This window comes from Leucoraja erinacea, chromosome 10 (assembly GCF_028641065.1).
Source record: "Leucoraja erinacea ecotype New England chromosome 10, Leri_hhj_1, whole genome shotgun sequence".
Classification (NCBI taxonomy): domain Eukaryota; kingdom Metazoa; phylum Chordata; class Chondrichthyes; order Rajiformes; family Rajidae; genus Leucoraja; species Leucoraja erinaceus.
Genome location: NC_073386.1, coordinates 39,395,524 through 39,415,043, shown reverse-complemented (window position 1 = coordinate 39,415,043; position 19,520 = coordinate 39,395,524). Strand labels below are relative to the sequence as shown.

The 19,520-nt window shown below is 39.4% G+C and overlaps 1 protein-coding gene across 2 annotated transcripts in view; it reads left to right on the top strand.

Annotated features, from left to right (window-relative positions):
• dars2 (aspartyl-tRNA synthetase 2, mitochondrial) overlaps positions 1 to 19,280 on the top strand; it is a 29,881-nt gene extending 10,601 nt beyond the window's left edge. Inside the window, exons 4-17 of one of the 2 annotated variants that reach the window (XM_055641990.1) lie at positions 536 to 637; positions 2,903 to 2,998; positions 4,532 to 4,655; positions 6,184 to 6,230; positions 6,376 to 6,482; positions 8,993 to 9,062; positions 9,339 to 9,518; positions 10,553 to 10,660; positions 12,176 to 12,238; positions 14,241 to 14,393; positions 15,862 to 16,080; positions 16,698 to 16,808; positions 18,213 to 18,288; positions 18,880 to 19,280. In XM_055641990.1, the coding sequence (XP_055497965.1) occupies positions 536 to 637; positions 2,903 to 2,998; positions 4,532 to 4,655; positions 6,184 to 6,230; positions 6,376 to 6,482; positions 8,993 to 9,062; positions 9,339 to 9,518; positions 10,553 to 10,660; positions 12,176 to 12,238; positions 14,241 to 14,393; positions 15,862 to 16,080; positions 16,698 to 16,808; positions 18,213 to 18,288; positions 18,880 to 19,070 (1,647 nt within the window). In that variant the 3' untranslated portion in view covers positions 19,071 to 19,280. The remainder of the gene's footprint in view (positions 1 to 535; positions 638 to 2,902; positions 2,999 to 4,531; positions 4,656 to 6,183; positions 6,231 to 6,375; positions 6,483 to 8,992; positions 9,063 to 9,338; positions 9,519 to 10,552; positions 10,661 to 12,175; positions 12,239 to 14,240; positions 14,394 to 15,861; positions 16,081 to 16,697; positions 16,809 to 18,212; positions 18,289 to 18,879) is intronic. The other variant, XM_055641991.1, reaches the window with a different exon arrangement.
• The last annotated feature ends 240 nt before the right edge of the window (positions 19,281 to 19,520 follow it).

Here is a 19,520-nt window from a genome sequence, read left to right as displayed (position 1 = left end):
TCCACTTTAGGTGCAATCAGTACATTTTGTACAGATCCCACCTGCTTGGAAGAGATTATGATTGTCCCTGTATCTGAAACTCTGCTTTGTAAACATCACAACAACAGAACTATCGTCATTATAATTTGTTCTAAAGATGAATTGGATCTTAACTGTAGAACCTCTGTTTTTTAGTTTTAAAATAAACTGTAAACATTGTCATAACAAGTGTTTTAATGAATAAGTATTTAGTAGTTCTTTTCTGACCTCTTTCTGTGCAATTCCTTGATTAAAGAAGAGATGTACAATAAATTACTCCCTCCATATTTGGAAATGGCATTGTGATACTGATACCTTTGGTGACAGAACCTGTCATTATATGGCATACTGGATGCCAGTTGTGTTAACAGCTCCTTTTGACAGCATGTGCTTATTCATACATTTTCACCCACTCATCTTTTGTATCAGTCGCTTTTACCAATTTTATTTTTCCTTTATTGGCTCTGGAAAGGAGCTATGCCACAATTTAATTTTATTGTGATCTCTCTCTTCACAGTCCACTGCACACTTTAAGGAGATGCTTTGTGAACTTCCTCTTGAATCTGTAATTAGTGTCACTGGAACAGTCATTCCAAGGCCACCAGGACAAGCTAATCCGGTCAGTTGGTGACTTCTGCATCTCCAATGTCACACAAAGTTAATACTACTTGTATTGTTTCTCTTGATATTTATTCCTTCCCAGACTAAATTAAATGTTTATCTTTTATATCAGCAATGCAGATCAGAATTGCCAGTCACATTGACAATTAAAGTGCATACTTCTTCTGAAGGTTCCATTGTGTAGGTTGAATGCAAGTGGGGGTAGAGGTGAATAGGACAGTAAGCCAGCTTATGGAAAGACTGTTCAGAAGCCTGATAACAGGGGAGAGAGCTGTTCTTGAGTCTAGTAATACATGCTTCTGTATCTTTTGCCTGATGAAAGCAGAGCGAAGGAATGACTGGGTGGTTCAAGTCTTGAATATGTTTGCTGCTTTTCGGAGGCAGTGTTTCGTGCAGGTGCAGTCTGGTTTGTATTTGCATGAGATCTTTACAGGAGAGTTGTCAAACAAAATTTAACATTGAAAGGATATTGAGACAGGTGACTAAAAACTCGTTTAAGATAAATTATTTAAGACATGCCTTGCGAAGTGGAAATATTCAAGGTGGAAATTACAAAGTTAGCACACTCAGGAAAGGAATATACTGCTGCTGCTGCTGCCACATACTACTGTAGTGGTGCAAATTAAGTGTGTGTAATAGGCCAGAGCTGAAAAGTCCAAATATCTCTTGGTCATGCAAGCTGGAGTAGAATATAAAGAGAGTGAGCAATGATCTCATAGTGGGTTTTAAAAACAAGAGAAAGAATTCTGAAATCAAGACATTACTCAACTGGGAAATATTATAGATTAGTGATTTCAAGAATGGTTGCCATATTAAACTTGCAAATAGACAGAATTTGGCAGTCTTTTGTTACAATTGTGATCATAGTTGAGCAAATTGTGTATTGGTTGTATAGTACTTTGAGGCATCCCAGGATTGTGAAAGGCACTATTTAAATGTATGTTTCTCCTTTTTTCTCTCCCAGTACCATTAACAATTTATTCAAATTTCAAGTTTACATTGATTGTCACATGCACCAATTGGTACAGTGAAATGTGGGGTCACCATACAGCCACACGAATAAAATAGAACACAACACACGATAGAATTTAACACAAACATTCCCACACAGCGGAATCAACATTTACCAATGTGAGGAAAGGCAACAAAGTTCAGTTATCCTCCTTCCTCTTTGTTCACCCGTGGTCGGGGCCTCCCGAGCCCTCCGCAGTTGCCGCCACGGTGGCCCGATGTTAGGCCCTCTTGCCGGGATGATTGGAACTCCGACGTCGGAACGGAAGTACATTCTCAGTGGCTTGGAGTTCCGAATCGGACACTTCTCACCCAAGAAAGTCATCGAGTCCGCGGCTGGAAGCTCCGCAACCACAGCTCCACGATGTTAAAGCATCAGGCCCAACACTCTGGACCTTCAACAAGCGATCCCCGGTATGGCATCGCCCACTCCGCAATGGCAAATCAGTGCTGCGCCACCGCTGATGCTCTGGTCGGTTTCCGGCAGGAAAGGCCGTGCCAATCCAGATGGTAGGCCACGAGGAGGGGGGGGGGGGGGGGGGGGGGGGGGGGTGCGAAGAAGCGACTCGGAGAATAGTCGCATCCTCGCCAGGAAATGACTGTGAGAAACGCTTTCCCCCTTACCCTCCCCACCACCCCCACACAAAAAGACAAAGAAACCTCCAAAACATACTTTTTAAACAGACTAAAAATAAAAAAAGATGAAAAAACACACAGACTGTAGGCAGAGGATGCCATCATACAGCGCCCCTGGTGGACCTTGTGCATAGTGTCCACCCTCTGGACACCTAATGCAATAGATAACCCCTATATTTATTATTTCATAACAAAGTGCTTGCTAAACCATTTGCTAAATATCAAATTGACAATAGCCATGCTGTTGTCAAATTTATTTTCCTTGTTTTAAAGTTTTTTTTGTTTTGGACTGAGCATCATTTCCTGGACAGTGTATTTACCGTTTCTATTGCTGGTTCTCTGACTTGGTTACCAGAATGTACCCGAGCCATGCTGCATGGATTTGTTTTCCACCTTGTTGGTCTGTACAAATCACCTCCTATCTCTAAATCGTTGTAATGTGGTATCGCGCATCTGTTATGTATGTGCAATTTCCTGTACACCGGAATAATGTGCCAGGCCAGTGAATCTGGTTCATATTTACTCAAGAATGCTGTAATCTCAGAGCCACTTCAAAACAGTGCTTCTTTTAATTTTGTTATAATATGACTTAAAACGGATATCTTCTCATCTTTAGGAGATGTCGACAGGTAAAATTGAAGTGCGGTTGCAGCATGCTGAGGTCATGAACAGATGCAGAAAGTTACCCTTTGAGACCAAGGAGCTTGTAAAGGTAAATCCCGGAATGAAATACAACATGAACAACTGCAGAAGTCCTACCCAACAGACAACATATAGTTTAAGCAGTTATGGAAGCACTGCAGGAAACCATTTTCTCAATCATTATCCATATTTTCAATTATTTTTGGTTCAGTGGTGGTGCTGTTTAAAGTTCCATTACTCTACTCCCAATGTTCTCCCTGCTCTGTTAATTCATGGACCCATGGAATCAGTACTATTCAATGTTGCTTGTTTGTACATTTTCCCAATTCACCCAATTTTATGAATCTTCTCAGGGTCTGCAAAAAAAAAGCAGATGCTCACCTGTATCCACCTATCTAGGCTTTGGCCTGCCTGCACCTCTCTTCCAGCTTTCTGACAATCAGTTTGAAGAAGGGTCCCGACCCTGAAATGTTACCCTCCCCCTAATCTCTAGAGATGCTGCATGACCCGCTGAGTTATTTCAGCTTTTTGTGTCTTTTTTTAATGTAAATTGGCATCTGCAGTCCTTTGTGTTTGCAAATGCTGGAAACCTGAAATAAAACCAGAAAATGCTGAAAACAATCAACGTCAAGCACTGTCAGGTCCAAGACCCAAGAACTGCATTTGTGTGCATTGTATACATCAATGATTTGGATGACGGGATTCAAACATTAGCAAATTTGCAGATGACACAAAGCTGGGTGGCAGTGTGAACTGTGAGGAGGATGCTATGAGAATGCAGGGTGACTTGGACAGGTTGCATGAGTGGGCAGATGCATGGCAGATGAAGTTTAATGCGGATAAATGTGAGGTTATCCACTTTGGTAGCAAAAACAGGAAGGTAGATTACTATCTAAATGGCGTCAATTTGGGAAAAGGGGAAGTACTACGGGATCTGGGGGTCCTTGTACATCAGTCTATGAAAGTAAGCATGCAGGTACAGCAGGCAGTGAAGAAAGTGAATGGCATGTTGGCCTTTATAACAAGAGGAATCGAATATAGAAGCAAAGAGGTCATTCTGCGGCTGTACGGCGCCCTTGTGAGACCACACCTGGAGTATTGTGTGCAGTTTTGTTCCCCTAATTTGAGGAAGGACATTCCTGCTATTGAGGGAGTGCAGTGTAGGTTTACAAGGTTAATTCTCGGGATGGCAGGACTGTCATATGCTGAGAGAATGGAGCAGCTGGGCTTGTACACTCTGGAGTTTAGAAGGATGAGAGGGGATCTTATTGAAACATGTAAGATTGTTAAGGGCTTGGACACGCTAGAGGCAAGAAACGTGTTCCCGATGTTGGGGGAGTCCAGAACTAGGGGCCACAGTTTAAGAATAAGGAGAAAGCCATTTAGAATGGAGATGAGGAAACACATTTTCTCACTGAGAATGGTGAGTCTGTGGAATTCTCTGCCTCAGAGGGCAGTGGAGGCGGGTTCTCTGGATGCTTTCAAGCGAGAGCTAGATAGGGCTCTTAAAAATAGCAGAGTCGGGGGATATGGGGAGAAGGCAGGAACGGGGTACTGTTTGGGGATGATCATTTTAAAATTCAAAATTTCTATCTTTCTGCAGAAATCAGAAGCACTACGAATGCAGCACCGGTACTTGGACCTGAGGAGCCCTCGAATGCAATACACCATGCGACTTCGCTCTCAGATGGTCATGAGAATGCGGGAGTATCTCTGTAATTTACATGGTGAGATACGACGATGTGAGAATTTCACATCTGACTGTCCATTTAAAATTATTTTTTCTTTATCCTTTTTATAACTATATTTCTTCGTAGTATTCTTGCCACTTGGAATTAGTGTATTCCAGCCTCCCTGAAGGGTCATGTGCACATTCCTTGACTTTTATCAATGGAGTGTTGAGGGGGTGCCACTGTTTTACAGAATAAATGCCATCCAGTTGTTCAAACGGACCGTGTACTCTTGGTGTCAGCATTGACAATTCTCCTTCAGTCAACATTTCAAAAATATATTTCTCTTATTTCTTACTTTCTCATTCCAGGTTCTTTGCACCTTTGCTCTGTCTTCTCCGCAGCAGTAAAGATGGTGCTTCAGAGAACATGAAAGGCATTGTTGGCTCTGATAATTAAATTTTCTTGTGATAACATGCCTCAGTTGGATTTTCCCTGTTGTATTACTTTGATAATTTTCTAAGGCAACATTATAATTTTAGTAAAATTTTAATTCATCAAATGCGCCAAATAATAGAAAGCATGAAATGTGTGAAAGTAAGTTAGTTTATTGGCCAAGTATTCACATACAAGGAATTTGCCTTGGTGCTCTGCCCACAAGTAACAACATGACATACAGTGACAGTTACGAATGACTCACAAAACACTAAACATTAATAATAATAATAAAACATTAATGATAAAACACCATTGATCAAGCATGAGAACCAACAAAATACCAGATCAAAGGGAGGCTACAGATTTTTGGCAACTACCCGTGGATAAAAACTGTTTTTATGTCTGGTTGTGGCAGCTTTGACAGTCCGGAGTCGCCTTCCAGAGGGAAGTGATTCAAGGAGTTTGTGGCCAGGGTGAGAGGGGTCAGAGATGATCTTGCCCGCTCGCTTCCTGGCCCTTGCAGTGTACAGTTCATCAATGGAGGGAAGGTTGCAGCCAATAACCTTCTCTGCTGATCGGACGATTCGCTGCAGCCTCGTGCTTGGTGGCTGAGCCAAACCAGACCATGATGGAGAAGGTGAGAACAGACTACGATGGCCGTGTAGAATTGGACCATCATTGCCTGTGGCAGTTGTGCTTCCTCAGTACTTCCTAGGAAGTACATCCTCTGTTGTGCCTTTTTGACTGTGGAGTCGATGGTAGACCTCCATTTAAGGTCCTTGGAGATGATTCCCAGGAACTTTAAAATACTTCACAGATGTGACTGTAGTGTTGTTGATGGTGAGTGGGGTGAGGGGAGGGGGAGCTCTCCTAAAGTCTACAATCAATTCAACTGACTTAAGAGCATTGAGCTCCAGGTTGTTGCGATGGCACCAGGACACCAGCTGTGACATTTCCTGTCTGTAGGCAGATTCCTCCCCATCCTGGATCAGTCCAATCAGGGTTGTGTCGGCCGCAAACTTGAGAAGCTTAACAGAGGTGTCTGTGAAGTTGCAGTCGTTGGCGTAGAGAGAGTAGAGGAGAGGAAATTTGTGATAATCAACAAACAATGCATGTAGTACCTAGCTATTCTCTGTTTTATATTCAGGGTTTGTAGATGTGGAGACACCAACATTGTTTAAGAAAACTCCAGGAGTAAGTATGTTTGGTATTTTCTTCTTTATATTTAATATTTCCAAAAACTTCAATTTTTTTTGCAGCCTAATAACCAAACCTGGTGTGTGAACATGTGAAATACTGAAAATTGTTTAAATAAATTTAACTTGTTCCTTATTCTCAGGGAGCAAAGGAATTTGTGGTACCTTCAAGGGAGCCAGGGAAATTTTATAGTCTCCCGCAAAGCCCTCAGCAGTTCAAGCAGTTACTGATGGTTGGAGGACTGGACAGGTAAGGTCTTATTCTAACCAGTAATGGGGACATGAATTATGACTTTTGTTTTCAGGTATTGAAACAAAAATTACCTTAAAATAAGAATAATACCTGATGGACCATCTGACATGTCGAGTTCCATTTGCAACACTCTGGAAATTGAAACAGCCCATGCCAGTGTATTGCAAGACCCAACTGTTGATCTGCGACAAGTAACATTTGTGCTTCAAATGCTAAGTGTCGTCATTCACAAAGACTAGGTACAGAGCCCTAGTGAGACCACACCTGGAATATTGTGTGCAGTTTTGGTCCCCTAATTTGAGGAAGGGCGTTCTTGCTATTGAGGGAGTGCAGCGTTTACAAGGTTAATTCCCAGGATGGCGGGACTGTCATATGCTGAGAGAATGGAGCAGCTGGGCTTGTACACTCTGGAGTTTAGAAAGATGAGAGGGGATCTCAATGAAACATATAAGATTGTTAAGGGGTTGGACACACTAGAGGCAGGAAACATGTTCCCGATGTTGTGGGAGTCCAGAATCAGGGGCCGCAGTTTAAGAATAAGAATTTAGAACGGAGACAAGGAACTTTTTCTCACAGCATGGTGAGTCTGTGGAATTCTCTACCTCAGAGGGCGGTGGAGGCAGGTTCTCTGGATGCTTTCAAGAATGAGCTGGATAGGGCTCTTAAAAATAGCCGAGTCAAGGGATATGGGTAGAAGGCAGGAACGGGGTACTGATTGGGGATAATCAGCCATGATCACATTGAATGGCGGTGCTGGCTCGAAGGGCTAAACGGCCTGCTCCTGAACCTATTGTCTATTGAAAGGGTATTTACTACCTATGAATGGCATTCAGAGGTATTATTATTGACATATCATACACCATTAATGACCTCAAAGTTATGACGGACCAATAGCTTAGCTGTGAGAACAGTCTTTGAGAGTGGTTATACTGACTACACCAAATGACCTTTAGCCATCTACAAAGCACATTAGGAATGGAATGGGAAACCTACTTTCCTAGATTCATGCAGCTCGAACAAGACTCAAGAAGTCCAATACCACCCGGGGCAAAGCAAAGTGTATTATAATTTTTAATTTTTTAATTTTTTTTAATTTTAATCAGTTGTGCAGTTTATTGGCATAATTGTAGGCCAAAGGCCCTGTTTCTCTGTTGTGCTTTTCTATGTCCTAACTTGAAACTGGGAACGCCGTATCTCGCATATCTTTTACTTGCGCACAAACCTTCTACACATATACAGTGGTAGAATTTGAGTGTTTATTATTTGGTTAGATAATTATGGGAGAACTAGAGAGAACAAATGAAAGTGGTAAACATTGTCAAGCCTTTATAGTCACATTTTTCCCATTGCACGTGCAAAATCTTTATCTGGTTTAGCTACAAAACGTAACAAAATAAAGGAAACGCATGTCATGTTGTTTGCTTGATTTCTACTAAACACTCCTGAGATGTGAAGATTTTAAGTCTTAATTGCAGTTCATTTTCGTATGCTTTTTAATTCTGGTTTCTAGGACAGAACTGCAGAAATTCAAAGACCTAGGACAGAACTGCAGAAATTCAAAGACCTTTTTGTGTGTATATGGTGTAACCATACAAAACTTAAGGGTTGAAGGACTTTTTTTTTTTAAACGCATTTCTAAAAGCAGACTCGTGCATCCTGTATCCTGAAATATGCAACTTTATTCTTGATATGCAGGGAAACACAGGCCATATAACAGACTGTTATTTGTTAAGGTTAACCATTTGCACTGGTTGTTTGAGCCAATCCATCATCCACTCAAATTACCTCTGCCAAACCATATATTCCAGGTTATTGGTCAAATAAATCTTCAAGATTCCATCATATTTAGTGATTAACTTCCACACTGTTTCAAACTGACATGTGTGAAGTCTTATTTTGTCATTAAATTTCAATCGAATTTCTCATGGTATGATGGGGGGCACGTCAACACAATATTCATTACGATGCTGTCCCATTTTATCCAAGGGTTTCTTCAGTACCATCTGAATACGGCATTTAATTAATTACCAAACATCCACAGCAATTGTTTGATCTGTGGCCTGCACTACACTCAATTTTACTCATACATATTAATTCCATCTATCTTGCCATCAAACTCAGTTACTGATCTAAAAGGTTCCCCCAATAATATCTGTGTTTGGTCAGGTATTTGTTATTTCTTCATTCTGTGCACAAATTGGCTCTCTACTTGTTCCTCAAAGTTTAGGCAAAGTTTCAATTCTTGAGCAGCAAGCTTGTGAAACAGGCAATAAATGTAGTAGTTTTTAGTTCATGATATGCTCCCAGTTGCCTCAGTAATCTCCATTTATTTTTATCAAAAGAAAATCCAAATTATGAGATTGCAGATGTTGAATTTTAAAGCTACAGAATGCCATAAAATAATTTATTAATGGCCAGTAAACAAACTTGGTGGTCTTTAGTTTTAGTTCCAGAGGGATATTACATATAAATATTGCATTGGTTCACATGCAACATAATCTCGACAGGTACTTCCAAGTGGCTCGTTGTTATAGAGATGAAGGCTCAAAGCCTGACCGACAACCTGAATTTACCCAGGTGAGCTATGGTGAGTTTGGAATTTCGAGGAAAGGCAAAAGAAGAATAAGTTGAATTTCTTTATGTTAATTAAACTTTAATTTTTGATAAATCATTCCACTAAAATACATTTTGACTTATTTTAAAGCAAATAGCAGCAAAATGTATTAATGTGTGTGCTATGGGTAATAATTACATAGAAGTCACCAAATGTTTATATGAAAGATTCTAAAATGTGCAGCTCTGTGTGTAACAATGCATTTTATACTATCTCTAATGCTCAGGTGTCCTTTTCAGATAGACATTGAGATGTCCTTTGTAGACCAGATGGGGATTCAGAAACTGATTGAAGGACTAATAGAGTACTCCTGGCCGAAGGAGAAAGGACCCATCTCTACGCCTTTCCCATTAATGACGTATCAGGAGGCTATTGACAACTATGGCGTTGATAAACCCGATACTCGATTTGGAATGAAGGTTTGTTTCCTTGGGATGAGGTGTACATTGGTGTGACATAATTAGAAATAAGTTGCCTGAAAATTCTTGATTTCTTTTTAATGTGAGAGAAGCTCTGATGGATCAGTCTTCCCTACAGCAAGATGGGAACTAAAGGGTCACACATTGCCTAGTGATATTTTCAGCAATGACACTTTGATTATGTATTGAATTTTTAAAATTGTTAGATGTTTCTCAGTACATTGACACTAAACAACATAATAAGAAAATGGAGCAGATGATATAGGTAAATTTTAATAAGAATTTGAAAGAGGTGCAATTAAAACATTGTTAATTCCAGAGCATGGGGCATAGGCTGTTCCAGTATGACGGTCAGAATGGGTCACTGAAAATAGGCCAACAATGAAGAAATGCAGAGATCTGGGTGGGGTGAGGTAGAACTTGTTTATAAGGCTTTAGGGGGGGTTACAGAATTAGTGAACATTAAGGGACTTGGATATATAAATGCATTTTATAAATTGGGTGTTGCCAGATTAGATATCTTTGAGAGTCAGCAGGACCGTGACATTTTATGTAATTTTGGGATTAGGCAGTTGTAAATCTGATGAAGTTAATTGAGAATAGAACCTTGAAAGCAATGAAAAAAACGAGTAGACTAGTTGAGTGCAGAGCAAATATAGATGAGAATTTTAGCGGCAGATGAGCTGAGGCAGAAAAGGAAGTATGGTGGTCTTAATGAAAAGGCTTTGAGGTTTTAGCCTTAGCTCAGTCAGGATTCTGGATCTGTGAGAGGCATTTAATACAATTTTTAATTACAGGAATTAGTTACTACCATTTGCTTCACAACATTTCCATCGTATGTTTGATCAGTGGGCAAATTATAAACTTCAAAATAAATATTTCTGATGTCCTGATCAAATTCTCTAGTATTTGAACAGGACTGATCAGAAATATTTATTTTGAGATTTTTAATATACTTGTTCAAATTAGGGTTAAGATTCCAATTTATGCTTTTGAACTGCTCTCCTAAAGTGCATTTTTGTTTTTAAAAATAGATTATTGATGTCACTGAAATGTTCAAAAATACAGAGATTTCTTTTCTACATGATGCACTGTCCCATACTTCTGGTGTTGTGCGGGCAATCTCAATCACTGAAGGAGCTGTAAGTATAACAGAATTATGATTTTCTCAGGGGGTCAAGAGTGTTTTATTGAGGAGACCCAGTGAGATCGCATCCTCCGTTGACTTGTTGTGATTATAGGCAAAACTGTAATAGGCTGAGGTTCTTGTTGAGGTCGGAGTTGATATGCACCATAACCAACCTCTCAAAGCACTTCGTCACCACAGACGTTAGTGCCACTGGTCGATGGTCTTTGAGGCACGTCACCTTATTCTTCTTGGGCACCGGTATTATTGATGCCCTCTAAAAGCAGGTGGAAACCTCAGACCTCAGTAATGAGAGGTTGAAAATGTCTGCAAAAACTCCCGCCGATTGGTCTGCGCAGGTTTTGAGAACTCGACCGGATATACCATCAGGTCCAGGTGCTTTCCGAGGGTTCACCCCCCCTCGTCTCTGTTTGATATGCATGTTGACAGGGAAACACACTACTTGTTTTCTCTTTGCATGGTTGTCTATTATAGTCTAGAATTGTCATTGTCATGTGACATCGGGAGCTCGCGGGTCTGGGAGGAGAGAGAGAGACCGCTTCCCGGAGCTCCCGCAACGCGACTTCTCCAGCCCGTGTCGCGGGGTTGGAACAACCCGGACCGGGACAGTACATCACCCGGCACGGCTTCATGGCCGTGGGACTCACCATCGCCCGTGGGGGTTCCAACCTTGTACTTTCAGACCGGGGCCGTAAATCGCCCCGCGCGGCCTAAAATGGCCGTGGGACTTATCATCACCCGCCTGGGGGGCTTGGACATCGGGAGAGACACGGAGAACAGGGGAGAGAAAAGACTTGCCTTCCATCACAGTGGCTTCACTGTGATGGATGTTTGTGTGAATTTAATTATGTGTATGTCTGTAAGACAGTGTCTTTGTTTGTATGGCTGTGGAAACAACATTTCGTTTGAGTCTCACTGGGGCTCAAATGATAATAAATTTGTATTGTATTGTATTGTATTGTATAATAGATGTTTTTAGCCCACCCTATCTCTTATTTTGTACAATACCTATCTTGTTAGGTATGGTGTGAAGATTAGGTGATATAAACATTGTGAGACTTTGCACAAGACTGAGTCAAATCAGATTTGCTATTTAAGATAGCCATTAAACAATGAAATGGTATTGTCATTACCTTGTTAACTAGTTCAGAAATGTCAGGACATGTAAAAGTACATTGTGAGGGTGGTGTACTGAAAGTTAGCAAGAGTGGAAAACACAGATTTACAGTACTAATCCTAATTATAGACGTAAAATTATAATTCGGCTTTTCAACTGGGATTGTTTAGTCAACCACATTAGGTAGTGTAGAATTGTAAGATGTAAATTCATAGTCTGAACCATGCAGTTACTCTGAAGGGCCTAGAAAATGCACAAGCTCATGGACAGTTATTCTCACATTTGTTCTGGCACTGTTTGTAACAGAAAAGCCAAAGACTTGGTGTGGGAGAGAAATAAGCGAAACATTGTACTTTTTCCATTTAATTACATTCGATGTTTTCATTCTTTCAGAAACTTTTGAAAAAGAAGGATTTGGAAAACCTTATGAAACTGGCAAAGGCCCAGATGAATCAGGTAATGCAGTAACATGTATTGCTTTTATAGAAAGTGTAATTAACAAAGGCACCTACACACAGAATATATTGGACCTATTCCCACTTTTCAGTTCAGATTAATTGTGTTATTAGACCAGATTATATTCAAATAGCTAAAATTTAAAATATGATCTATTTATAATCTAAGCAACTGGATAATAGGTTGGTGCCATGTTCCAGAACTCAACCTGTTGTGCCACAGGTTTGAGCAGGTGTGTAAAATTGTAAATATGCTTGTTGTACAGAAAATCTCTTAAATAGTCTTAATACTTAAATAATCTTGTTGACCAAATAATTAAAAAATCCCATGAGATAAATTCAAAGTGCTAGTTTAGACTTGATTCACAATAATATCAATGTACTACTACAGCAAATGACAAAAGTTTTCAGGCCAATTTTTTTGGGGTTGTGCTTTGGATATGAACAAATAAGTCCTGTATGGAATCTAGCAAAATATTTCAATTAATGATTTGGGTTTCACAAACTACAAACAACTTTTCCACCTGGATCACATTGTGAAATAATTGACTTATTCTTGGCAATTATTTAAAAAAAAGATTTGACAAATTCACATCTATTAATCTTAGAATAGATGCTAACATCTATTAAGCTTAGAATGAAAGCTAGCTGAAATGCTTCTGAGCATTTATTATTGAAATCGGAGACAACAAAGCTCTGTCACAATAATTCGGCGCAGACAGATGAAATTATTGAGTAGCAATGCATGCAAAACATGGATCCTTTGCAAATGCTGATCTTACAGCATCTTGTAGCAGACGTACAGCGGATAGAGTTGAATGTGAGTATGTGCAAACACATCATTGATCTGTGAATAACACAACACAAGCCAAAAACAATATTATTTAGTGACAAAAGTTTTGAATGTCTATGTACAAAATCCACTTTAAATACTCATATCTTAAAAGTACAGAGATCAAAGTATTTTCCTTCATCTCAAATTGGCAGAATGAAAGGTGGAGAAATTTATATATAATGAACTCTGATACAATCCCACCTGCAGTATTGTTTTCATTTTGGGACATGGCACATCCGCAAGGTATAATTGCCTAAAAAGGAGTGAGTGTTTAGTTTCACAAGAATGATACAGGGACTTGCATGATGATGGGAGTTTGCCTGAATTTTATTACCAGGAGTTGCAAAATTATGGATTTCATAACTAAGGTGCTTAAAAAAAACTTATTGGTGCGGATGCAGAGATTTTTCTGTACTTTTTCTTTGTAAATGCTGATATATTGTCAAGCAATTGTGTATAAAAGCTGTAGAGCTTATGTTGTTAAATGGCAATGTAGCACATGCATAGAAAATCATTGAAGTAGCAGGTGGAGGTTTTAGTCTATAACAGTACAAGCCTAAAAGGATTGATCTCAAACTGTATTGATGCAAAATTAGGACACTAGAAATAGGTGCAGGAGTAGGCCATTTGGCCCTTCGAGCCAGCACTGCCATTCACAGTGATCATGGCTAATCATCCACGGTCAGTACCCCCCCCGTTCCTGCCTTTTCCCCATATCCCCTGACTCCGCTATCTTTAAGAGCTCTATCCAACTCTCTCTTGAAAGCATGCAGAGAATTGGCCTCCACTGCCTTCTGAGGCAGAGAATTTCAGATTCACAACCCTCTGTGTGAAAAAGGAGGCAGGAAGCAATTTCCCTGATAGACCTGAACCTTTGTCTCAGGCTTTTACATGGCACAGGTGCAGTAGATAGCAGCATGGAATCACTGATTATAAGATAGGTGCTATTGTTCTCTGTATAGTACATTCTAAAACTATGGCTCCAATGTTACTGTGGCACAGCCAAGTTTTCTTCATTGGGTTTTACTGAGTCACCTGCTTTGCTCCACTTCCTGAAAATCATTTGCAGTGCTAGCCTCTTCATCTCAGACATGATACAGTTGCTAGACATAAGAAACCACTGAAGATAATACCTCCTCTGTCACTTATGATTGATCTAATCCAACAGGACCTGACATTTTTTGTGCTGCCAACTGATGGTGCATTGAAATCTCCACTTGCCAAAATCCTAACGAATCTGGAGCAATTACAACTATGTCAGGCAACAAATCTCCATAAAGATGATGTGCTGATACTTGCAGGAGGTGACAAGGCAAAAGTAGTAAGTATTTAATTAAAAGTTATTAGAGACCACTCATTACCCAAGGAAAAAATAGACATTAATTTGTAAATTAATGAGGATTAGTGCAGATTACAGTGGTTAATCAAGGATAGCCAGAGGTAATTTATGTCCGATTAATCAGATGGATGAGCTTGCAAAAAAAAGGGTAAGTCCTGTGGACTCTTGACTCTCTTGACTCATATATGGACCCGTGAAAGGTTTTGAATAGTGTTTGTTATATTAGATCCCGATTAAGATGGTATTCGAAAATTAAGGAGAAAGTGGCAGTACAAATAAAACATTGGTCCTGTAGTTAGAAGAAAAGGAAATGGACAGAGATTTTACACTGGGAAGAGGCTTTAATTGATGTTCCCTAACGTTCAGGCACCAATCCCCCCTCCAGTTTCATAAATCACCTGAGTACCTACAACAGGGTTCCAAAATATGCAGTGTAGTTGATAGCGGTGAGGATTGGTACAGATTTCAGGATAACAAAATGATGAATCGTGCAAACAGGTTAGGCAGATAAGTGTGAAGAACTAATACAGAATGACAGCATTCTGTGAAGGGTGTGATTGAAATCCACGTACACTATTTTTTAAGCACAAATTTGACAAATTGAGAAGATTAAGATTGAGTTATTTAGATTAATAAACACAATCATAGAAAGAAAAAGTATTATGATAAAAGCTTATCAATCGCTAGGCCTTAGTTTTGTGGCAATTCTAGGTAACAGCGAGGGGTTACTGTAGTAGAGTATGTTGGCTTAATAGGTTTTATGGTAAATAGAGGAATAGTGGAGGAAAATTATTTCTAGTACGTCAGAAATCATTGGTAAAATAACAAATAGGGAGAGAAGGAAACCAGAACTTTCTACCTGAAAGTCAATGCAGGTTGATCTTCCAAACTTTTTTCTGAAACTGGGTTCTAGGAACTAAAAGAACCACAGGAAAATTATTTGAACCGATGCTGGGATCACTTGTCCATATCTATATTGTGCCTGTAAACAAGGGTACTGAAGGGGCTTGCTTTTGATTTTGATAAAATGTTAGGATAATTCTCGAAGGAACCAGACAACACCACCCCCCCATTTCAAACAATTGCTGAAGAGCTCACCTTTTGAGTTCTGGATGTGTTCATGCGGAATCTACTTTCTGTCTTCGCTATTGGGAGTATCATCACCTTACATTTAGACTAGCTGACGGGTTTTCATAATAACTCTTTGAGGGTGGCACAGCAGTAGAGTTGCTGCCTTACAGCGCCGGAGTCCCGTGTTCAACCCCGGCTTCGGGTGCTGTTTGTACGTTCTCCCCGTGACCGCGTGGGTTTTCTCAGAGATCTTCGGTTTCTTCCCACACTCCAAAGACGTACAGGTTTGTAGGTTACTAAATTAGTAACTAAATTAAACACTGTCATATACAATATGTGATCTAAAGTGAGACATTTATATTTTTACCTTTATCCTCAGAGTGCTGCATTAGGGAAGTTGCGGCTGGAGTGTGCTAACATACTGGAGTATAGAGGAATTGCCCTCCGAGACCGAAATACATTTAATTTCCTGTGGGTTGTCGACTTCCCACTGTTTCTACCAAAGGAAGAGCGATCTGAAGAGTATGAATCGGCCCATCACCCCTTCACAGCTCCTCACCCAGATGATGCCCACCTCATTTACACAGAGCCTGGTAAGGTATGACAACAAAATATAAATTCTAAAGACAACTTCTTAGTCACTTTTATAAATTTTGGACAATGCTTTTACATATTTGTGCCTTCAGGGATAGATTTCATAGGTATATCAATGGTTTTTGATTTGGAGGTAATTAGGTGATTTTTACTGTTACTTAATTGTAAGAGAATTCCCAAAGCTCACTGGGGAAATAATAATTGGAGGTCAACTCCTGAAATGAATGACTCAATAGTGTAAGTAGCAGAGTTTAGATGCTTGATCATCCAAGAGATTCTCAGCTAACAGGGCCAAGGCTACAGCAAATCCACAGCAGTAAAAATAAGAGGTGTTTGGGATCTGTCTGATTTACTCTCCTTCAAATTTGTCTTACATTTAAGATCAGAACAAAAATGTAACCATGTGTATTATTGTTTTATTTGGACTTGTATATCTGCTGCATAACCCCAATTACCTGATATAGTCTGCAGGTCCTTCTAAAGGTCAATGGATTTGGCTTTCCTATCATGATTGCTTTCAGAGTTGCTGAATATTTACAGCCTTTTCTATTTTTATTTAAAACAAGCAGCGTCCAAAGTATTTCACGTTTGTTTAGTATTGCTGGATTCTGTTTTCCTCAGGTGAGGAGTCAACATTATGACCTTGTACTAAATGGCAATGAAATAGGAGGAGGTTCCATTAGAATACATAATATGGAATTTCAGCAGTATGTACTCGAGTCGATATTAAAGGTATGTAACTGAATTTGTCTGCTTGTTTCTCAATGAAGTTACAAATGAAAATGTATCAAATTTTGTTTCCTCCAGAAATTTGCAAAGGGTACAGTTAGTAAATCACTATTAGGAAGCATGTCCTCAGAATAAGTGTTTAGCCATTTAGGACACAATGTCTCATTACAAAGTGTGTTGTAAACATTTGAACTTATCTGACGGTAATAGATGTGTAGTTATTGAGTATATTTGAGGCCATTATTGATATGTTTTGTGGATATTAAGGAAATCAGGAAAATATAAAGTGATGGAGGTACAGAATTAGCTGGGAACTTAAATAACAGTTAATAGGCCTTAGTGAATCGCCATTTCTTGCTTCTTCAAAACTATATCCATATAACCATATAACAATTACAGCATGGAAACAGGCTATCTCGACCCTTCTAGTCCGTGCCGAACACATAATCTCCCCTAGTCCCATATACCTGCGCTCAGACCATAACCCTCCATTCCCTTCCCATCCATATAACTATCCAATTTATTTTTAAATGATAAAAACAAACCTGCCTCCACCACCTTCACTGGAAGCTCATTCCACACAGCTACCACTCTCTGAGTAAAGAGGCCATTATTTAAGTTTGTTTCTTTTCATTTGCTGTCCTTGTCCCAATGATTTTAATTTGGTCAGTGACCATTATGTGCTATTGTAAGAAACATCTTTGGAAATTTGAGAAGCATGAGTTCAACTCTGGTACCATATATTTACCAATGAAGTCAAGTTAGCTCTTTATGATTTGTTTTTACAAGTCCATATCTGAGCTACAGGGAGAGATTGGGCAGACTAGGACTTCAGTCCATGGAGCACAGAATCTTATCGAGGTGTACAAAATCATGAGGGGAATAGATAGGGTGAATGCATATCTTTTTTCTTAGGGTAGAAGAATCAAGAACTAGAGAGTATAGGATTAAAGTGAGAGGAGAAATATAATCGGAATATGAGAAGAAGCTTTGAGTATATGGAATGGGCTGCCAAAAGGAGTAGTTAAGGCAGGTACAATAACAAAATTTAAAGGACATTTGGAAGAAAGGTTTAGAGGGGTATGGGTTATGTGTGGTCAAAAGGGACTAGCTTGGATGAGGCATCTTGGTCAGCATGGCTGAGCTGGGCCAAGAACCTGTGTGTGTGTTGTATGACTATATTTACAGCAATATTCATGTAATGGTGCGTAAATGAATGTTCTCCTGTACTCCACTTGCTGGTAAATGGTTTTCTGGTTCTCAACACTTGTTACAACTTCTAGCAAAATCCAAAAATGTGTTAGATTTCAATCTTTTGAAGCAAATGTAACAACCGGGCAGGGCAAGTGTGATAATCACGTGGAATTGTTTTAATTGAGCAGCTCTTTACTTATGTGTGTGCCATAGGAAGACACTGGATTGTTACAACATTTGCTGAAGGCATTAGATTCTGGAGCACCACCCCATGGTGGGATTGCATTGGGTGAGTTCTACATAAATGTTTGTCAATCTGTAATCAAGCAACACAGAAGGCTATGATTGAATAAAGCTGACATGTATTTATATAGTCTAGTATGCAAGCTCACAATTTCAGTTGAGGATGTGGAATTTTGTGGGTTTATTTAACTCTGAACACTAAAAGGTAATTTCAATCTTGGTCTGAATTTTGCTGGAAAACACTTCTGCTCTGTGTAAATTAATTAAATATAATTTAAAGGCAAGTTTGAGTATTTCATTGTTAACTTTATGGCAGTTAATTGGTCTGAGGGTTTTAGTGCAGCATTGGTGGTTTTCCACCATTGTTATTGTCACTTAAACTAGGACTTGCTTTTTATTTTCAAAAATAGAATTCAAGCTCTGGCATGTCAGATTTGAGATTGTTCTCTCAAATTTAATCCAGTAATGTAATTACATCACCACCTGTGGTTCTTTTCATTCCTAAAATGGAATGCTGATCAGAACAAGCTATATTTATTGAAGCAAAATACAACTAAACCATGTTTTTCAAATGTTATATAACTGAGTTTAGACAATCAATCAAGCACCCTAAATTATCTTATCGGTTTCATTACAGGCTTGGACAGACTGATAGCTCTTACAGTTGGAGCCTCCAGTATCAGGGATGTTATTGCTTTTCCTAAATCTTTCAGAGGACATGATCTAATGTGTAATGCACCAGATTTTATGAGTGCTGAAGAACTGAGTCCGTATCATATTCAAGTCAACTGGCCCAACAAAATCCATGAGGACAGCACCAATTCATGAAAGTTAACGTAATGTTTGGTAACTGAAACAAAAGCTGCAGAGGCCAAAGTAGATTTGGACCATTTCAGTGTTTGTAACCTACAACACTGAAGGTTGGTATGTCTGAACTGCTCCCAGCGACAGCTCTGTGCATACTTTGATGCTTACCGCACACTTATCAAATCATGGCAATATTTGTTATTAAATCATTAAAAACATATTTTCTAACCACTTTCAGGCTAATAGTCTCTAAAGTCCAGCGGGTTCTCCGAAAGAGAGGAAGATTTCTATCCATACAGCCTCTTTTGCATTGCTGAGCTCCTCATTGAATCTTCCTTGTGTCAGAGGCAGCAATACTAACAGTGTCAACATGACACTGCTATGAGGATAGACAGAAGTTATAACCATCTGAGGTTTAGGCCCGAGTTTACTTTCACAACTTGTAAATGTATGATGAAATATTTTAAGGTA